This window comes from Pundamilia nyererei, unplaced genomic scaffold, assembly GCF_000239375.1.
Source record: "Pundamilia nyererei isolate P.nyererei 1_Seehausen unplaced genomic scaffold, PunNye1.0 scaffold00009, whole genome shotgun sequence".
NCBI classification, from domain to species: Eukaryota; Metazoa; Chordata; class Actinopteri; order Cichliformes; family Cichlidae; genus Pundamilia; species Pundamilia nyererei.
Genome location: NW_005187410.1, coordinates 1350803 through 1370139, shown reverse-complemented (window position 1 = coordinate 1370139; position 19337 = coordinate 1350803). Strand labels below are relative to the sequence as shown.

Genomic DNA, 19337 nt, shown 5'->3' with positions numbered 1-19337 from the left:
TCTGTGCCTGTTTCTATGATGTGTTTGCATGATAGAGCTTGCGTTTGGATTTGTCTTTGCAATATTTGCTTTTTAGCTTGTTTATTTGGAGTTGCTGAAGCCATAAAAGTAAGACAAAGCTTTACAGACTAGCTTAGTTGGTAAATATAATCTTACAGATTCTGTTTTGTAATTTTCACCTCCATTTTACATTTCGTTAGCTTCATAGCATAAGTGCCTAAGTCATTTTTTTGTGTTTTCGGAAAACAAGAAGAAACTAATTTTCTAAATATCACATGCATATTTTTAAATATCACATGCAATTTGACCAAAAAATGACTTAGGCACTTATGCTATGAAGCTAACGATTTGTGTAAGATTTACCTGTTAAAGAAGAGTGTAATATTGCATGTGTAAATTTTTTTTTTATATGTGTGCCCTCTCAGACCGCACAATCATCATGTCCACCCACCACCTGGACGAAGCAGAAGTGCTGAGTGACCGCATCGCCTTCCTGGAGAATGGAGGATTAAAATGCTGTGGATCTCCATTCTACTTGAAAGAAAAGCTAGGCCAAGGCTACAAACTTACCCTCACCAAAAAGGTAATCATTTAATCGCCCTGTCAGTCGAAGCAATAAAGACTCATGCTTACAGCAGCTTTTTTCCACAACATGAAATTTTAATGAAAATCTACTTCCACTTATTTATTTTTTAGTGAAATATGCTTTTCCAGCAGACAACTGGTTCTAAAAATGAGAGAACAGCAGCTTTCCTCTGATGCATTTTACTCAGAATAGCAGGGTGGCATCTTGCAAAGTAAATGGTCATCACAGGCGTAACATTTCACCAAAAGCTTTTATGAAGGAGCTGGACTGTTTGTGTAAAACCAAACCCAGGGTTTTATCTTTTCCCAGATGACATGTTGCGATAGGTCAATTTGTATCAGATATATTAAAAAAGGGCCACATGAACTATGTTAAGACACACAGAAATGATGCCTTCTCATGGATAAATAACGATCTGATTTTGTATATTTTGATCAAACCTGATGTTTCTGTCAGTATTCTGTACCTTAAGAAAAGTGTCCTCTACGATGATAGTCAGTCATTTCAGCAATCTAAAGCAGAAACCATCAGACAGTGTGAGGATAAAAAGTGATGTGATTTTTTCCAAGTTTATCTCAGCTTTGCTTAGTCATATCACTTGTAACTTATGTAAAAAATCCTGAAAAGCAGGAACAGTGTGTTATATGTTAGGTAGTGTAGTGTAGGTAACTAAGATTTCACTTTCCTAATCTTTTCTACTTGCAGGTGCAAAACACAGAAAATAAACAGATTGACAGCGCTGAAGTTAAAGCCTTTGTCCAAGCCCATGTACCTGAAGCACAACTGAAAGAAGCCCAGGGCAATGATTTGGTCTACTCACTGCCACCCTTCAACTCATCCAACGCCTCCTCATACCGCTCTCTGCTTACTGCACTGGACTCCAACCTGGATGCTCTACAGTTGGGGGGTTATGGTATCTCTGACACCACACTAGAGGAGGTAAGCTCTCACACTTAATCATACTAACATATCTGCCAGCATATCATAAACCCTAAAAAAAAATAGGGTTATCATGTACAGATACTATATATGGTTTTTTTATATATATTTGCAGGTGTTCCTCCAACTGACTCATGGACAGACAGAAGCTAAAGCTGAGGATGGCCTCCCATCTGTATCAGAGACGGTTTCCGACAATATATCCATCGACAGCTTGTCTTTAGACGACAGTGACAGCAGCACAAGCTTCAGCGACAGGATCAGTGAGTTCACTGTTTTTTTTTTGTTGTTGTTGTTGTTGGTTTGTTTGTTTTTGTTAAGCAATTGCTGTCATCTTCTTTTTGTAAAAAAAAAAAAAAAAAGCCGCTAAACTGATACCTCTGACAAAAAAACAACGAAACAAAGAAACACTGATAAAAAACAGTACATACTACAACGTCAAGACAAGGAAAATTAAATGACAGAAGTTTTATAGTCAAAAAAGTTAAATTCTGTTAATATTCAACAGAAAATTTAATCATACAGAAGAAAACAAGAGACTGAAAATACACAGAGAATAGATGGTTGAACTTTATAATTAACATAACATTTATTCAGCATCACACACCTTTAGACCTCAGAGTTAACACTTGTCACTTCCAGCAGTCATGCATGTATTAAAGTGAAATAAGAGATTACTATAAAAGCTTTGGTTACACTTTAAATATAAACACCACCAGCTCCAACAAGACAAATTCTCACAAATTAACTGGATTGATTTCTTAAAGGTGGCCACATATGGAGCAATGCCTGTCAGAGTCTCTGCTTTTCAAAACATTGCGTTTTTACCCGAGCTCGTTATTTTAAATTTGACGTTTTCATAGACAACCTAAAATATTTTGCCAATACTCTGCTAAGCTTGTTCTACAACTTCTACAACTGGAGCAGTCTTCTTGATGGATTGCACTGTCATCTTTTGTGTCTGCATGGTAGCCTTTAGCTTTACTGTCTTTAAAAGACAACAAAGGCTTCATAAAAGTACTAAGATAGCAAGTGAATTTGCCCCAAAATCATTCTCTCCTCGCTCTGCTCTCCTTTTGTGTGTTTCAGACCTTACCAGTTCATCCACAGTGACCGGCATGGCTCTGGCCTGGCAGCAAATGTCAGCCATCCTGATCAAGAGATTCCACCACAGCCGCAGAGACTGGAAGGGCCTGATTTCCCAAATCCTGCTTCCTGTTCTGTTTGTAGTGTTTGCTATGAGCCTGGGGTCTATCAAAAGCGACGTGCAGCACTATCCTGAGCTACAGCTCAGCCCTGCGCTCTACAAGATCGGACCAAGCTACTCCTTCTTCAGGTCAGTACCTGCAGAAGTGAAAATACAGATAAACCATAAAAAGAGACAAAACAGAAGTTAATTAGGCAAATAAGTGTGCTTCTATGTAACATGTTTGAAATATTTGAGAATATCTCAGGAAGTTAGTTTTTGAGTTAGCAACAAATAAACACAGAAGAGTGAAAATTCTACTGGAAAAGAGGAAAGTAGTTTTATGATTTGCCAAAGTAGCAATATAAAACAAGCCCACACTTTTGGACATTGTATCTGGGGAACCATATAAATCACATAAGCCACAGGGCTACAGACAAATATCATCATAACAGATGTTGGTAATCACTTCCTGAACTGAATGGTTGATACACCACCTTACTCGACGGGTTCACTGGGGTCCGCATCATTTGCAGGAGGCATGCCACACTTGTTATAAAAGGATTTTGATTTGATTCTGTAGTTTGTTGAAGGGCATGTGGACCTTAAAATGCGAGAGCACAAGAGACTATGTGAGGGTAAGAGATGTTTGCGATGAAGACGGCTACAATGTGAGATCAAAGGAAGAGAGATTAGGAGTGTCAGGAGATTGCAAGATGTCTTCATCCTCCCGATCTGCTGTTGTTTGATCAAGGAGATATGTAGCAAGAGAGAAAATGCTGAGGTGCCAAACTGTATCAGAGACCGTATGGATGCTCCTCCCAGTCCTCTTTAGTTTGCTATACAAAAGGGATTGAAAATGATAATTAATTATTCATCTCAGAAACAGTGTTTTTTTCGCAGTGCAGAAGAAGGTTATAGGTAGTTTAGGGTCAGAGATACTTCAGCGTTTCAACATTTTTGGAACTTTCCCGGAACACTGTGTTTTCTTAGTTTTTTCTAAGAGTGATGCAAATGTAATATGATTTTTATTTATGAGGCTACTTGTGTGCGTTTTAAGGCAAGGAATGGTAAATAAAACAAATCTACTTAAATTTAAAGTGACAAGTCAAATGTCCTCATTCTTTCTCTAGTTGCTCAGAGAAGCCATTCTAATGGTTACATTAGTAACCATTAGTTAAATGCTGTTGATCCTTAGCCCTCAAATCATCACATAAATTAGGTAAAATCTGGCTGGCTGGCTGGCTATCAGTTTTAGCAGTCTGCTTAGTGGATGCTCATGAAATAAACCTTTGTGTCTGTTATATCCTCTTATTGTAACATATCTGGCGTTCCCGAGTCAAGGCTAACTCTTTTCTGATTCTACAGCAACCAGAATCCCAACTCACAGCGTCTGGCAGACACCATGATGTCATTCCCTGGGATGGACACCACCTGTCTTGACAAGCCTGATAACCTGTAAGTAATTATACTACTAATGACATCTTTTTTGTTTGTTTTTATCAGTGACATGCTGATTCCTGCACTTGCTTTCTCTATGTATTTAAGCCTTTGTCAAATGTACAGCGTATTTAGATTTCACTTCATCTAAGTCTCTTTCCATCTTTATTTTACAAGGCTTTCTTCTCTGCAATTCCTGTCGCTGTCTCTGGTCTCTCTCCTCTCCCTCCACTCTTCATTTCTCTGCTGCTCTGCTCAGTGCATGTGGCTGAAAGCCTGCAGCAGGACTCTGCGATGTGAGAGCATCATCTGTATTCCGTAAACACCCCGTGTTTATAGGGAAGATTTTCCCCTTGCAGGCACTCAAATCAATGTTGGCACTCATGAACCAGACCTCAGAGGCATTTTAAAATTCTCAGGAAAATAAAAAAAGAGAGTGAGAGAAAGAGAAGGGACAGAGAGAGAGAGAGAGAGAGTGAGAGAGAGACCCTGTCATGGAAAAAGAGGCTGCATGTCTGCTCATCATGTCCAGTAATTACAGCAGGACAATGACTGATTACTGTATTTACATTTTTTTTTACATATATAGAAAATATATTGCATCATCCTCTGATTATGATCATTGTTACTTGTGTGTGTTAGAAATCTAAAGTAACAGGTGTGTATGCAAATAATATTGCTGCAACCTGTTTTTGATCTGCACAGAGCGTCCCTGAAAGCATTTGGCAGAGAGCAAAATGCGTGGGAGTTGAACATCAGCCCACACAAACAGAAATTTCACACAATATGATATTACAGCACACATTAACAGCTTTGAAAACTGTTATCAAAGGAAAGATTTAGATCCTGATCTCACAAAAATCATGTAAGCCTACAGCTACTTCATAAACGGTTTTAGATTTTACAGTTTTCTTTCTTTTAGCGGGCCATCATATCTCCTCACTTTCAAAATATTTTCTGGGGTGTGTCTAGGGAGAGTGTTGTGGTATGTACCGCTCACTGCAAACTCACTTCATTTCACTTGGTGAAACTTTTTCCTCTTTTTCAGTGACTGCACAAGAAACACAAACAAGTGGAGCTCCAGTGGAAACACCACGAAAGGATTCAACATCTGCAAATGCACTCGGAAAGAACAGGTGAGACTAGGTCACCGAGAACAGTGCGATTGAGTGATTCTCTGTGTTCTCACTTGTGTGTGTGTGTGTGTCAGCACATAAACGTGTTTCCTGTGCTCATGTTCTTTTTGAAAAAGGGAAGATATTTATTTATCTTTTCTTTGCACTGCAGATTTGTGACAAAGACAACTACCAGCCCCCCCATACGGAGATCCCTTCATCTCAGATTGTTTATGATCTGAATGGCATCAATGTGGAGAACTACCTAGTGGCTACAGCCAATGACTTCATAAGGAACAGGTGAATGGAGCCAATATATCCATGTGGTTAATGAAGCCACAGTGAGACTTTTATACATGCCTCACTGATAATTTACTGTACTCTGTGTTGCAGTCAAAGTATTCTCTGATTAAATGAGCCGAATTAAGCGATGTCCAAGTACATTCAAATTTCAGCATACTGTGGCATATTGCTCAGAATTTTAAATCATATTTCATAACATTACATCATTAAAATGAGCTACGATAGTTAGGAATCGTTTGCAAATCTTTTCGTTCATTTCATTTTTTTTATTAATTCAGAGGAGACGATTGACCTAAATGAAATTCCAGAATTCTGCAAGCAGTCTCTGAAATAAAGTTTGTTAGTCATCTGGGAGGCTTTAAATGGTCTTCACAGTATTCAGTTGCATGGAATGACTGGTGTTTTACCAAAGAAAGATGTGCAGAAATCTAATTAATTATGAAAACTAGTTAGTAAGTGCCTAAAAGTATAGTTTTCCTGATTTCTCAGCTTGACACAAATTGGTTTCTAGCACCTTGTTGATAATGGTAATCATACTTATAATTTGGGCTTGGGTGCTTTTACCCTGAAATGGTTCTCTCATCTGCATATGTTGAAAATTTACTCTTGATTAAAAGCAAAACAACCAAGTGAAAATCACAGTGCGTTACATCGAGTTTCTCAGTATCAAGAAAAGCTCCTTTTTTTAGTCAATGTTTTGTTTTTCCAGGTACGGTGGTTTTGCTTTTGGCATGCCACTCCCAGCGGACTTAAAAATGGACATCACAACAGTGCCCAAAAACCGTACGCTGTCTAAGGTAACGTTCTCCCGCTGCTTCCCTGCCCCTTTTCTTATTATCAGATTAATTGCCGTACTGATTAGTTGTCAAGAGTTAAAACCTGATGTCTTAACCAAACGTGTTTACTCAGTGCATGGAAATGGAGCTGAATTGTTACACCATCATTTTCATCATAAATATGCTTTACTGCAGGAATTGTGCCAGCGTAGATGAAGACGTCTGCCTTCTTTGTGTTATTAAAGTGTTTTTGTTGTTTTAATATATAGTATACCTACATTTCCTGATCTTTAGTGTTGTGAATGATGTTCGTTTTTATGCATGTCTGTGTTTTTGCTTGTGTAGGTCTGGTTCAACCCTGAGGGTCACCACACAATGCCAGCATACTTAAACAGCCTCAACAACTTCATCCTACGCTCCAATCTGCCAGCAGACAAGGATCCACGCAAATATGGTAAGCTAGAATTGGTGAAGAAAAAAAAGTAAAAGTCTTAGTACACATGTTTGAGATGTCACTTCAACTGATGGGGGATTCTGTACAAAGAAATGCATTAATAAAAAACATCAGTTTTATCTAACTTTTGGAATACTGAAATGGATTTTGGCCACAGTTTACTCTTATTTGTAATGTGATTAAAGTGAGTTTTAGAAAATGTACCGTATATGTATGTTATGTTATGTTATGCCTTTAGGCACAAAACACTGGTTATTGCAAAGATAGGGTAAGGCAGAGATTGAAAAAGACATGACTGCACAGGAGAGAGGCACATCAGTATTAGAAAGCTGCCCCTCACTGATAGCCCGGTGCATTTTGTATACTAAACATACAGTAAAGAAAGCTGTAAACAGTGTGTTTACTCATGGTTCATTTCACTGGATTAAAGCCAGGGGGTGCTGTGTGTCCTTACGCTCACATCACTATGCATGGTGAATACTGATGAGTGCCACTCACTGGGGAGATCTGCTAAAGAGAAACGAGGCTGGCCCACGTTTTCAGTACTGTTTCAGCTTCTGAGTATTATCCTGACCATCTGCCTGCAGGCAGGAGTACACAGTCATACACTCATACACAAATGCATATATAGAATTGCTCATAAAAACATGTATGAATAGCAGAATGGGCACACACACACACATTTATTCCCCAGTGGATGATAAAAGTGCTTGAGGGTAAAGTGTAACCATTTAAATGTTACCTGCAAACTCAAAGCGGTGGCAGGGGTTGTCCAGGGTGGAGATCCAGGGAGATTACTTTTCAAGGTGACTGCTTTATCTGTTAAAAATTATATCCTAGCCTTTGCATTGTGTACTACAGTTTAATTTTGGGGTTGGGCCCCATTGGATGTTTGCATCAAACCGATTTTTCATCTCACTCTTGCAGGATTTCTGACTACAATTACCCACTGGTGCATTTGTACAAAAACACTACTGTCCAGATCATAAACTCAGATTACTCTTACCTGCAACTGTGTTGTTTATTTCAAGTTTTTCCTCACCCATCCCCCAGAAATCATTGATTTTCTCACCTGCCTAATAGTCCACCTTTAGAAGATTTGATTTGAAAACACATGCTCAGCTTGAGTCTCTTAGAACTAAACATAGTATAGATAATCAATTTCTTTAGTTTAGCCGGTTGAACTACACGTCAAACATGAACAGTTGCTTTTTAGGTTTTGGGACTTCTTTTAGAAAAGAAATGGCACAAATTCAAAGGCTCAGGTTCTCTAAAATGGGGGTATTTGCCCATTTTCAAACCACTATGACAACATAAATAATATCTGTGCATATAAATATACTTATTAGTAAAACTCTTCCTAATTATCATTGCAAATGCACAAACCAGGTATGGGAACATTTGAATTCAGTGCAGTCGTCTTGTAGTATCAGTAATTACAGATGTTTTAGGCAGTGGTACTAATCAATTTCATCAAAGTTGTCTTGAGTAATGCTAATCCCGCAGCCTGCTTTGGGGCTTCTGTGCTGTAGGTGAACTCACAGTCCTATTTCAGGAAATGCAAAATATGTAGGGCTACAGTTCATGTCTCTGAGCATCTCAAAGACCCAGAAAAATGATAAAGAAAATTCAATTTCCTTTGTGCGCACTGGCAAATGAAACCATCTTCCGCTATATTTTTCAATTGACTGTGTCCTAGGCTAAGAGAATATCATTGCTCATTTGCTTCCTGTGTTGAAAAATAGCTTGCATGCTGTTGTTTTTCTTTTGCTAACACAGTACTCTGTTTCTTTCTGTTGCAGCCATTTCAGTTTACAGCCAACCCTATTTTGGACGGGCGGATGATGAAGATATAGTGTAAGGGTCATGCTTAAAATTCTTCTGCAGAATTGACTGCTAGTGCATTACTAGACAAATAATCTTAGAAAAATAGATCTGTATTTGCATCTTAATCTGTGAAAATATTCCCTAATTAATCATGTGTTTATGTATTTGGGGTGTTTTTTTTGTTTTGTTTTTTTACATCTAATTCAAGATGGATTCAGGGCAAAGATGTACATGACAAAATTATTTATACGTATTTGATTTTCTAAATTGATTTCCTTAAGCTTACAGTATTGATCAGAGTCCCAATTTAATGAATGTTTTGGAATGAATATTTCGGTAAAGGTGGAAAAGAGATTTAGTTTAAATGGATGTGTGCACATGTTCCAGAGGAGCAAATCAAATACATCATTTTGAGAGTGGATTGGACTGACCTTGTGTTCTCTCTAGAGCCTTATTACTACTAAGCATCTTACTGGCAATTTTAGAGTTATTGGTCAGTTTTTCCACATATGTCACATTTATGTTCAGTGTCTGTGTAAAACTTTAATAGGTGTAGTCTGCTGAGATGCTGTAGCAGCTGAATGGGTGATATTAGGCTTCCTTACTAGATGTATTGATTTGCCCTGAGCTGTGTTAAAGATACAGCAGACTTATTACTCTAAATGTCTTGATTCTCACAATATAGTAGCTTTGCCCATGAGAGAAAATCTAAGGCTATGCTGGCTGTCTTGATAACAAGCCTGCTCTGTAGCTGTCGCTCCTGACTATCCTCTGTAGTTAGTGCTGCCCTGAAACGCCCACCACATGTCCCTTTCTGTTGTTCTCACTCCTTCTCACTCGGACACTCTGCCAGCTTCATCTTCATCCTCTTTTCAGCTTCGTGCAGTTCATTGTGTTTAGTTTGAGGTGTTGTGCCCCAGCCAGAGGGGAGTGGTAAAAGTAGTTCAGTTGCGTGCAGGGTAGGCGAGAGAGCACTGGAGACGAACAGGTACTGGCTTGGCATCAAGAAAGTTTAAATGAACACGCTGAGTAGAAGACGAACTGAGGGGATCAAAGCTTCAACTGGATTTCTGGGGTCTAATCTGGACAATAGGCTCTGCAGTCTCACAGAAACACCCTTGGCATGCTGACTGTACAGCAACAGCAGTGTGAAGTTGTTCTCTGCGTGAAGTGATCTGTTTCTCTTGCTGTTATCTTGTCAAAGATGATTCGCAAGCATCTCTTTTTCTTTCACAAAGCTGTTTGTTATTAATGGGATTCCATTCATTGTGAGATTCCTCAGTAGTTCAAATGAGTCACGTCCCAGTAGGGAATAATATGATAATTCTGGTTAAAATGAGCTAGTATTTTCAGAAAATACATACACCTGGTTGAACGCCAGTTTATATTCACTCTTCTGCACCGTTTGTTGTTGCTATTGTAGTAGTTTTAATTCAAAAGAACAGAACAAAAAAATAAAAACACAACACAATAAATACATGGCCCAGTAACATGATAAGTGCATTATTCATGATAACTCAATGGTTAATGGTATTTAATCACATCACCTGGATGATCTTTTCTTCACAGTGTCCAGGGAGTGCTTCACATCCTTGTGGCTCTGTGCGTGCTCACAGGCTTCTCAATTACAACAGCCAGTTTTGCCCTCTATGAAGTCACTGAGCACCAAAAAGGGTCCAAGAGGCTTCAGCACATCGCTGGCATCAGCGAGTCCTTCTACTGGATTGTAAACTTCATCTATGACATGGTAACGTCGTATTTCTTTAATTGGTTACAATATTGAAAACCATGTGTTCAACTTAATTTCATCCATATATCTTTTTCAAAAGTTATTAAACGAAGTGACTTTCTGTTGCTGCATTGTGCCCCACCTTTTTCCATAGGTCATCTATTTGGTCCCTGTAGCTGCGACCGTTGTTGTGATTGCTGCCTTCCAGATTCCAGCATTTACAGAACGCCAAAATTTGGGTGCCGTCACTCTCCTCCTGGTGCTCTTTGGGTCAGTAACTTTGAAAAAAGTAGATTCACTAATTGTAGTCACATTGTAGTTGTACTGGAGTGTATATTGTTGACAAAAATGTATTTGATAATGAACCAGTCCTTCGTGTGGCTGAAAATTTTGAAAGACAATCTTTTAGAGATTGTTCTCTCTACAGTAGCTATACTACTTGATTGTTTTCCATTATGAAAGCAAACATTTATTTTATTTTAACTTAATTTGGGTATCATTCTGTCATATAATATTTTAATACTTACTAATGGCTAAAGTCAGAGAACATGATAGTGTCACAAAATATGGATGCAACACAATAGCAAAGTAGCAGTTAGACAAGTAGTCAGATTGAAAGGTTTAGTGCAGGTAATCTTTGCTACCACTTCATAAAGAGGGAAATTAAAGAGACTTCTAATGGCCTAAATGTTCACTTGGATAATGGTCTGTACTGTAATGACTGCTTATGCCACTTTTAGTTGCAATATACAGTATTGTGCAGGAAAAAATGCTGTAAACAAAGAATGCTTTCAAAAATGGAAGTTTAATAATCTTTTATTTTCATCAATCAACAAAATGCAGTGAATGGACAAGAGAAATCTAAGTCAAATCTATATCTGGTGTGACCACCCTTTGCCTTCGAAACAGCATCAATTCTTCTAGGTACACTTGCACACAGTTTTTGAAGGATCTCGGCTGGTTGGTTGTTCCACACATCTTGGGGAACTAAACAGAGATCTTCTGTGGATGTAGGCGTCCTCACATCTTTCTGTATCTTCATGTACTCCCAGACATATTTGATGATGTTGAGATCAGAGCACTGTGGGGACCATACCATCACTTCCAGTACTTCTCGTTCTTCTTTGTGCTGAAGATAGTTCTTAATGATTTCTAAATGGGGTCATCGTCCTGCTGCAGGATACATTTGTGGCCAGTAAACAATCATTTATATTTCTGAAAACATTCTTTGTTTCCAGCATTTTTTCCACACCTGCCTAAAACTTTTGCACAGTACTGTAACTATTTTTACTTACCTCTAAGTTTATTTTCAACCTGAACCACACTGAATGATGGACATGTTTATAAAAAATGTTTTAAAGGAACTGCATCAAATCTGTCATAGAGATGGTGAATGTGTTGTTCTGGCTGTTGCCCTGCTGAGACAACAGCAGGAAGTGTGTGAAGTTTCCAGAAGCATCTGCACTGCTCTAAACCAAACCTATTCATTGAATGGTGCTTTATGCTTGCAGCAGGCCCATCACCCTCAACATGAACCCAGCTCATCCAAGGAGTCAAACAGGGAAAATACTGATTCATTCAAATGCACAATACATTTCTTGCAGAGGACTTTCCAAAGTCAAGCAATCATTGAAAGGTTTATACATTTTCAAAAGCCTATCTCCACACATGCACTGCAATTCTGTGCCAGTAGGTTGGATTTACAGCGCAGAGCATAAGGATGAGCAAACGCTGCAAAAAAGTTTATTGTGAATTTCTTGCTAAGACAGATGGCAGTAGGACTGCAATGCTAATGGAAAATCACTACTAACGTGTTTATCCCATTCAAGGCAAAGACACCATAGAGGGAGAAAGGGAGGAATCAGGAAGCAACAGGGCTTATGGCAATAACAGAATGACTTAGTATGAGATAGAGGTTAGCTATAATCTCGAAATACAAAGGTTTCAGTTCAGTCTGACAAAGAGATTTAGATTTGGGGATGGTATCAAAACCCCTGATGTGTCATGTTTCGCCTCATCTGAATTACTGGGATTATTTACATCAATCCCCGAGCTGCTGCTGAGGTTTACACTCTTGTGTTTGCCGTTGTTGTTTGGAGGCCTAGTCCTGAGCCCTAGATTTTAGAAAGCCAAGTCAGGACTCTGCTTCTCATTTATCAGACAGATGTCTCCTTCCCAAGCAATGAGTAATCACAGTGCTCCATCTGTCAGGCTGCACCCACCTGGTCTGGTGTTCAGCCTTCTTGCTTCTGTTCCTTGTCATGGCTTGGCACCCACACTTGCCTACCAAGCACTTTTTTTTGGGCAAAGCATGCAGATGCTTTGTCTCTGTCTGGCTCTATCTGTTTGTGTCTGTCTGTTTCATTTCCCACCCTGCTCTTTTTTTTTTTTTCATTTCTTTCTCCCTTCCTTCTCTTACTCTCTGTATTGCTGACCCAGACTTACCAATCAAATGGACAAACAGATTATGCGAGGGAATATAGGGAGAAGTCATTTATCTTCCTCTATTTTGGCTTCATGACTGAATGTTTACCCTCATTGTAGCGTGGTATATTCCACCTTCTCTTTTCAGTATTCTTTGCTGGCTTCTTTTTCTTAAGGCTCATAGCTACTCTGTCTGGCTCTCTTCAGACAAGCCTATATTTTAGAAGGTGCATTTGTAAGCAAAACTGCACAATTTCTCTATTAATTTTATGTTATAACCTTCTGACTGTTTTCTGTATTTCAAACCAACCCAACCACGTTACCGCAGCTTTGAAGTGCATCTGTGGAGTTATTTTTTTAAGTTTAAAATGCGATTATTCTGTCATCTCAGGTTTTCCACCTTCCCATGGATGTATCTGTTTGCCGGGATCTTCAGGGATGCAGAGATGGCCTTTATCAGCTACGTGTGCATCAACCTCTTCATCAGTGTCAACACCATCTTGACCACCTGCATCCTCTACTTTCTGGGTCAAATATCAATGCATAATCCTGAGGTAAGATTAACTGTAAGAATCAGGGGGAAACTTAGAAAACATACCTTGCTTGTCCATTGACAGGAGAGTGAAGAATTCAAGATGAGCTCAGTTAAACTCAGTTTCACATCCTCAGATCTTGTCCCCTCTTCTGTGCTTCTCTCCTGTAGGCAATCCAGAAAATCTTCCAGAAGCTGAGCTACGCCTTCCTCATCTTCCCCCAGTTCAGCTTTGGGAATGGGCTGATGGAACTGGCCAGAGGTGACATAGAGGTCCAGATTCTCAGTGGCTATGGAGTCGATGCCTATAAGAACCCATTCTCCACAGAAGCTCTGGGATGGATGTTCATCTCCTCCATCATCCAGGGCCTGGTCTTCTTCACGCTGCGTCTTTTGATCAACAAATCTCTAATGCGCAAAGTCAGGTGAGAAACACAGAAATAATATAAAGGAGAATATACATTCACAGAATCTTTAACTGAGATCAGTTTCATTTGCTTTCTTTAAAGGTAGGATGGACTTGCAAATGCACAAGATGTGTTTTCTGCTAACACTGATAAAGCAGTCTTCTTGTAGCCAAAAATCTGAAAATGAGATGTAATAAATGCAGATAATATGCAACCGGGTGGTTAAATATGCAACAGAGCAACATTAAGTAATTAGAGAAGACAATTGCAAGTAAAATTAGATTTTTTTTATTCTAAGTGGGCCAAGATTTTGGTGATTTTATTTATTTTTATTTTTTTGTGGCAGGGACGGGGGGGTGATAAAGCATTTATATTAACTAGAATGCCTTGCACTTATTTAAAAACAAAACAACAACCTTTCTGTATTATAGGCGTCTAATTTGCTACATCAAGACTGTGCCTCAGGCAGCTTATGATGATGATCAGGATGAGGATGTGGTATCTGAGCATCTCAGAGTGGCCAGTGGAGCAGCTAGCTCAGACATACTGCAAGTCAACCGGCTCACAAAGATCTATCAACACCTCACTAAGAAGGTCCACGCTGTCAAGAATCTGTCTGTGGGCATCCCTGCAGGAGAGGTAAGCCTCAGGGGCAGGAGCACAGAATACTAATATAGTAAAGCTGTTCTAAGGCAAGAGGGTAGCAAAATGGGGGGTATTGTGTAATAATGTCTAATCTCTTATGGCAGCAGCATAACTCTATAATTACCCAGAAATCACACAGCCTCTGTTTTGTTATTTCTGAAGAGCTGTACGGTGGTACTAGTCGCTGTGTGCAATGGACTCGTCAAAGATTGCAATTAATTTAAAATACCAACAGCCTACTGTTATTAACACAGCTGAGGATTTGGAGCCACTGTTGGCGGCTATAACAAGCATGTACAATATTGTACATTTTAATATGGACTAAAAAGACGGGCCAGCATTTTCATATTCTTCTGCAGTCAGTAAAAAGTGATCATTTTAAGCTGTCGTTTTAATTTACTCTCAAAGCCTTTATTTTATTTTGACCAATTTCAGTCCAGTCTTTGATCCGAGTCATTTTTATTCTATTACTTCAGATGTCTGGTTGTATGAAAAAGTTTTCTTTGGACACACTTCTTTTTTACATAGTTTTGCAGCACTAAATACTGACCTGGCTAATCTTTAAAGAGCCCAGCTTTACGTCACAATACTGCATAATAGCAAAATGCTTGAAGTTACTAAGAAACTAGTGTTTATTTTTAGTGCTTTGGCTTGCTGGGAGTGAACGGAGCAGGAAAAACTACTACCTTCAAGATGTTGACTGGAGACGTTAGCCCCACTGATGGCACTGCACAGATCAAGGACTGGGATGGGTAAGCTTTATGTAACATGTGAATGTTGCCTAGTGCATGTTTGTATTTAATCTGTTTTTCTTTATTACCCCCTTCTTCCACCGCTGGATTAACTTAGCGGGAATAGTTGTGTTTTTATGACCACTCTTGCATTTTAGCTGCACACTAAAGTGATGCAGAGATGTCAGGATAAGTATGTACACATTCCAGCAAAATAAAGATGACTTATAGAATTAAACATTTACAAGAAAGAATTTCATTCTATTGGTACAGGTGCATAGGTAATTCCAAAATGTAATTATGTAATGCAATTATTCACATATGAGGGATGTTATTAATTTTTTATTGGGGAAAATTTGAATATGATAGTTTTGGGATTTAGAAACTAGCAATTTTATCTTAAAGATGTATCTGAAGAGCTTTCATACAAGTAGCAATGTACAGTCCTGCTTTGTTGTCAGTATATAAAGTGTATATTAGCAAGCTAGATAGCACCCCACAGACAGCAGATCCTCTGAAACACCCTACATGCCTGTCCCACATCATGTGGTGAATGCTGCTTAAGAAAATCTTTCTTTGTGTGTGTTTTCCCCCCAGACATTTGGTAGACATCATGGAGTGCCGGAAACAAGGAATTAACATCGGCTACTGTCCTCAAGTGGATGCACTGGATGATTTGCTCACTGGAGAAGAGCATTTGTACTTCTATGCTCGCATACGTGGCATCTCAAAGTGGGAGACAGACCGGGTAAGGAAGAGCTGCAGACGCAGTGGTGCCTATTGTCACTTTGCCAAGTGACAATAGCATTCAAAAAGTGACACGGGATCTGATATAAATTCAAAGGTGCACTTCCAGCGCAGGACTAGAAGCTGATGCTGCTCCTATGCATACTGAATCAGAAAGTGTGCAGCAATGAATGATGTGTGATGAAAGCTGTAGAATCTGTAGCGAAATGAAAAAGCTTTTGTTGTCAGCTTGCGCAGTCCAAACATCAGAATTGAGCTGATGTAGTATGCATTACTGCGGAAAAATGTATATTTAAATTCTGCTTTTATGACGGGAGAATCTTATTTGACATGCCACTTAAGCCTCAATCTTCTCATTTATCATTCCTGAGACCTAATCAATCTTGCTTCTGTGGTGATTGCTGAGTGTGTCTGCTTATTAGAGGACTCTGCAGAGCAACCAATCAGCACGTGATGTGTGCTCAATATCAATATCCCATCAATATTTCTTTTTTGAAAGACAGAGAAGAACAAAAATAAGCAGCTCTTAGGAGTGTGAAAAATTGTGGAAAATATCATGACAAGCTGTAAGCGCTGTCTGCTTTTTTCTCTTTCTTTGCACCATTTTGAGGTCAGAATGAAGAACAACAAAAACATTGTCTCTGACAGTCTCAGGCATTTTACCAACAGAATTGAGCACGCACATTACCAAGAGTGCTGCACATAGATACACATGCTTACACAGACAGTAAAGCACAGAAATGGATCTGTCTGACACTAATCACCCTCACTGCTGTTGTTACAGCCCCTCCTCTCCGGTCGGTATACTGACAACAATGGTTATAATGGCAACTGCAGCAGCATCAGGCTAATTCTCAAAGCTGAGGTTATATATAGAGTTCCTCTTATGTTGTCTCCTACTGACAGTCCCCTAGCTGTGCATAATGAGACAGGCCTTAATGGGGTCATTTTGCATTGACATGGTTTTGTTGGCTTAATGAGCTGTAACATCAAAGGTGATAGAAAGCAGCTTTTATGAGAGAACATAAAAACATCATATTTTGATTTGAACCTGCTGCATGAGGAATAGTCTATGTTACCAGTCTTTATCATTCACGTAACAAAATACTGTGTATTTGTCTAGTATGAAATTGTCTAGTATAAAACTTTTAAAAACAGTGAATGGTAATGAAAACTCTAGACAAAAGGCGAATTGTCTTACAGAGAAACAGCAGAGACTCTATGTGAAGGTATCTATTGCATTAACTTGCTTCATCGATCTGGTTTCCAAATTTGCCAACTAATGGGAAAAAGACTAAAGCCTACCAATGGGAAATCACTTTAAGCTGTTTGAAAATGTAGTTGTATTTACAGCACACTATTTTATTTGATTAACAGGGAAGCCTTGAAGAGTTTTAAGTGACTGAAATGTTTATAAGTCATTAAGGGTTTTTGATCCCTGCTGGGTTTAACACACAGGATCAACTGCCATGCACCAAATGGATTATACTGCATCAGCTTCTGCAGCCCCGGGACTGCATAGAGTTTAGATAGAATAAAGTCACAGTGTAAAGTCATCACTGCTGTACAAACATAATTAAATATTCATGGAAGTGGAATAGATAGATACCTTAGTTATTTGTTGTGTGGCTGTACTGGACGAAATGGGAGAAAGCAGTTACACGTGTAACAGGAATATAAAATTGGCAGTAAGAAATAGAATCACCCTTTACCCTTTATCATGTAAATCTATATTTTCCTGTTGTGAAAACAAGTATGTGTAGTTATATATTAAATCTCCACTGAGGGGTCTCCAGTTGAGTTCTTTGCATTATCTTAGAGTCTCTACCTTACAATATAAAGCGTCTTGAAGTGACTGCAGTTGTGATTTGGCTGTTAAGGAACAGCAACTGTTTGAAGCTTTATCATGTGGCTGAAGCTAGGAGCAGCATGGTAGTCTATAACACTGTCTCATTTTGCTTTGGGGTGAAGGCAGGGGGTCAAACAGCCACGAGGAGCAATCATTAGACCTATCGACTCCTGTTACATCACTGAAAGACCATTACACATCCCCTGCAATGATTAGCAGTTTACAACAGACGGTGTTTGGACATTTCCATGATCTACATTCAGATATATATAATACATAAAGAGCATACATAACATAATTTCTTTAGGGATTAATAAAGTATTCTGCTTCTGATATAAACATGGATGGAAAAAGGCAAAGCAAATTTTATTACCTTTAATTATTGTTGTTTTCTATCATTAATCTCGTGCTTATCACTTAGCATGTAAAGTGTCTAAAAAGAAGATTACAGGTGGTAGTCCATGCAGTAATAAATAAATGATTTGCTTTGACCACTGGTGCTGCACCACCAATTAAAAAAGAAAACAGACTGCTAATTAAAAATTATTACAATGTAACCTATCTGTGTAGTCACATTCTGGCTGGGATTAGTGAATGCCAAACTAGAGTCCTCTCACGTGTGCTGTTTGTTATTTTGTCCATCCACTTTGTAATCCCCTGCATGTTTCCTCTGTAGCTGGTGAACTACCTGCTGAAGAGGCTGCAGCTCAACTACCACAGAAACATCATTACCGACGGTTACAGTTGTGGCACCCGAAGGAAGCTCTCTACAGCGCTGGCTCTCATCGGGAATCCACAAATCCTTCTCCTGGTGAGAACACACCTGTTCACACTGCTGTAGCTGCACATTTAATTTCCTAACAAGTCACCAGACAACAAATATTAAACTAACTCTGCACCGTTCTTCTTGAAATGGTCTTTGAAGGAAAGCAGATATCGATCACTTAGACTTGACAGATCGCATATAGTTAATTAGTCTGCTTACCCAAGCTTACCCGAGGGGTCTTGCCTGTAGCTTTTAAGTTTGTTTGTGCCTATGTCTCCATCAAATCCTCTCTCTCTTTTTCCATCCCTTTTTGTCTTCAGCTATTCCCTTTTCCTCCCCGTGTTTTCTTCAGTAACCAGTGCTCCCTTGTTTGATTTGTCTTCATTTCTCTGTTGTTTGCTCTGCATGCAACACTGGACCTCCCATCCCCATTCCTATTTTGCATTTATATATGTGTCTACTCTCTCTTCTTTGCTGTGCCCTTCCCTCTACTGTATGCACTACGCTGTGTTTGCTACATGCTGCCTTCCATGTTTTCATTTGATGCCTTTATGCTGTTTTGACCATTCCTCTATTCTTGTCTCATTCCTCCGTTATCCACAGGATGAGCCAAGCTCTGGCATGGACCCTCGTACTAAGCGTCACCTATGGAAAATCATCTCTGAGGAAGTGAAAGGAAAGTGTGCTGTGGTTCTCACATCCCACAGGTTAGAAGATATCATGCACCCATTATATGACCTCAGCACAAAGGAGAGATTTGTGCAGAGATGATTAGCATTCTAGGACAAAGCCATTCAATCTTTTTCCCACAGCTTACTCTTGATAACAAATGTAATACCATATATTTATATATGTATGTGTATATGTGTATATGTGTATAT

At 39.0% G+C, this 19337-nt stretch overlaps 1 protein-coding gene across 1 annotated transcript in view; it reads left to right on the top strand.

Moving 5' to 3' along the window:
* The window catches only part of abca12 (ATP-binding cassette, sub-family A (ABC1), member 12), a 57436-nt gene that overhangs the window by 35016 nt on the left and 3083 nt on the right, over window positions 1-19337 (top strand). Inside the window, exons 49-67 of the mRNA XM_005723288.1 lie at window positions 426-583; window positions 1292-1525; window positions 1641-1788; window positions 2615-2861; window positions 4080-4169; window positions 5200-5287; window positions 5439-5566; window positions 6279-6366; window positions 6691-6799; window positions 8602-8656; window positions 10196-10373; window positions 10510-10625; window positions 13171-13333; window positions 13483-13736; window positions 14150-14357; window positions 15006-15115; window positions 15692-15842; window positions 18367-18501; window positions 19060-19163. Coding sequence (XP_005723345.1) covers window positions 426-583; window positions 1292-1525; window positions 1641-1788; window positions 2615-2861; window positions 4080-4169; window positions 5200-5287; window positions 5439-5566; window positions 6279-6366; window positions 6691-6799; window positions 8602-8656; window positions 10196-10373; window positions 10510-10625; window positions 13171-13333; window positions 13483-13736; window positions 14150-14357; window positions 15006-15115; window positions 15692-15842; window positions 18367-18501; window positions 19060-19163 — 2764 coding nt within the window. The remainder of the gene's footprint in view (window positions 1-425; window positions 584-1291; window positions 1526-1640; window positions 1789-2614; window positions 2862-4079; window positions 4170-5199; window positions 5288-5438; window positions 5567-6278; window positions 6367-6690; window positions 6800-8601; window positions 8657-10195; window positions 10374-10509; window positions 10626-13170; window positions 13334-13482; window positions 13737-14149; window positions 14358-15005; window positions 15116-15691; window positions 15843-18366; window positions 18502-19059; window positions 19164-19337) is intronic.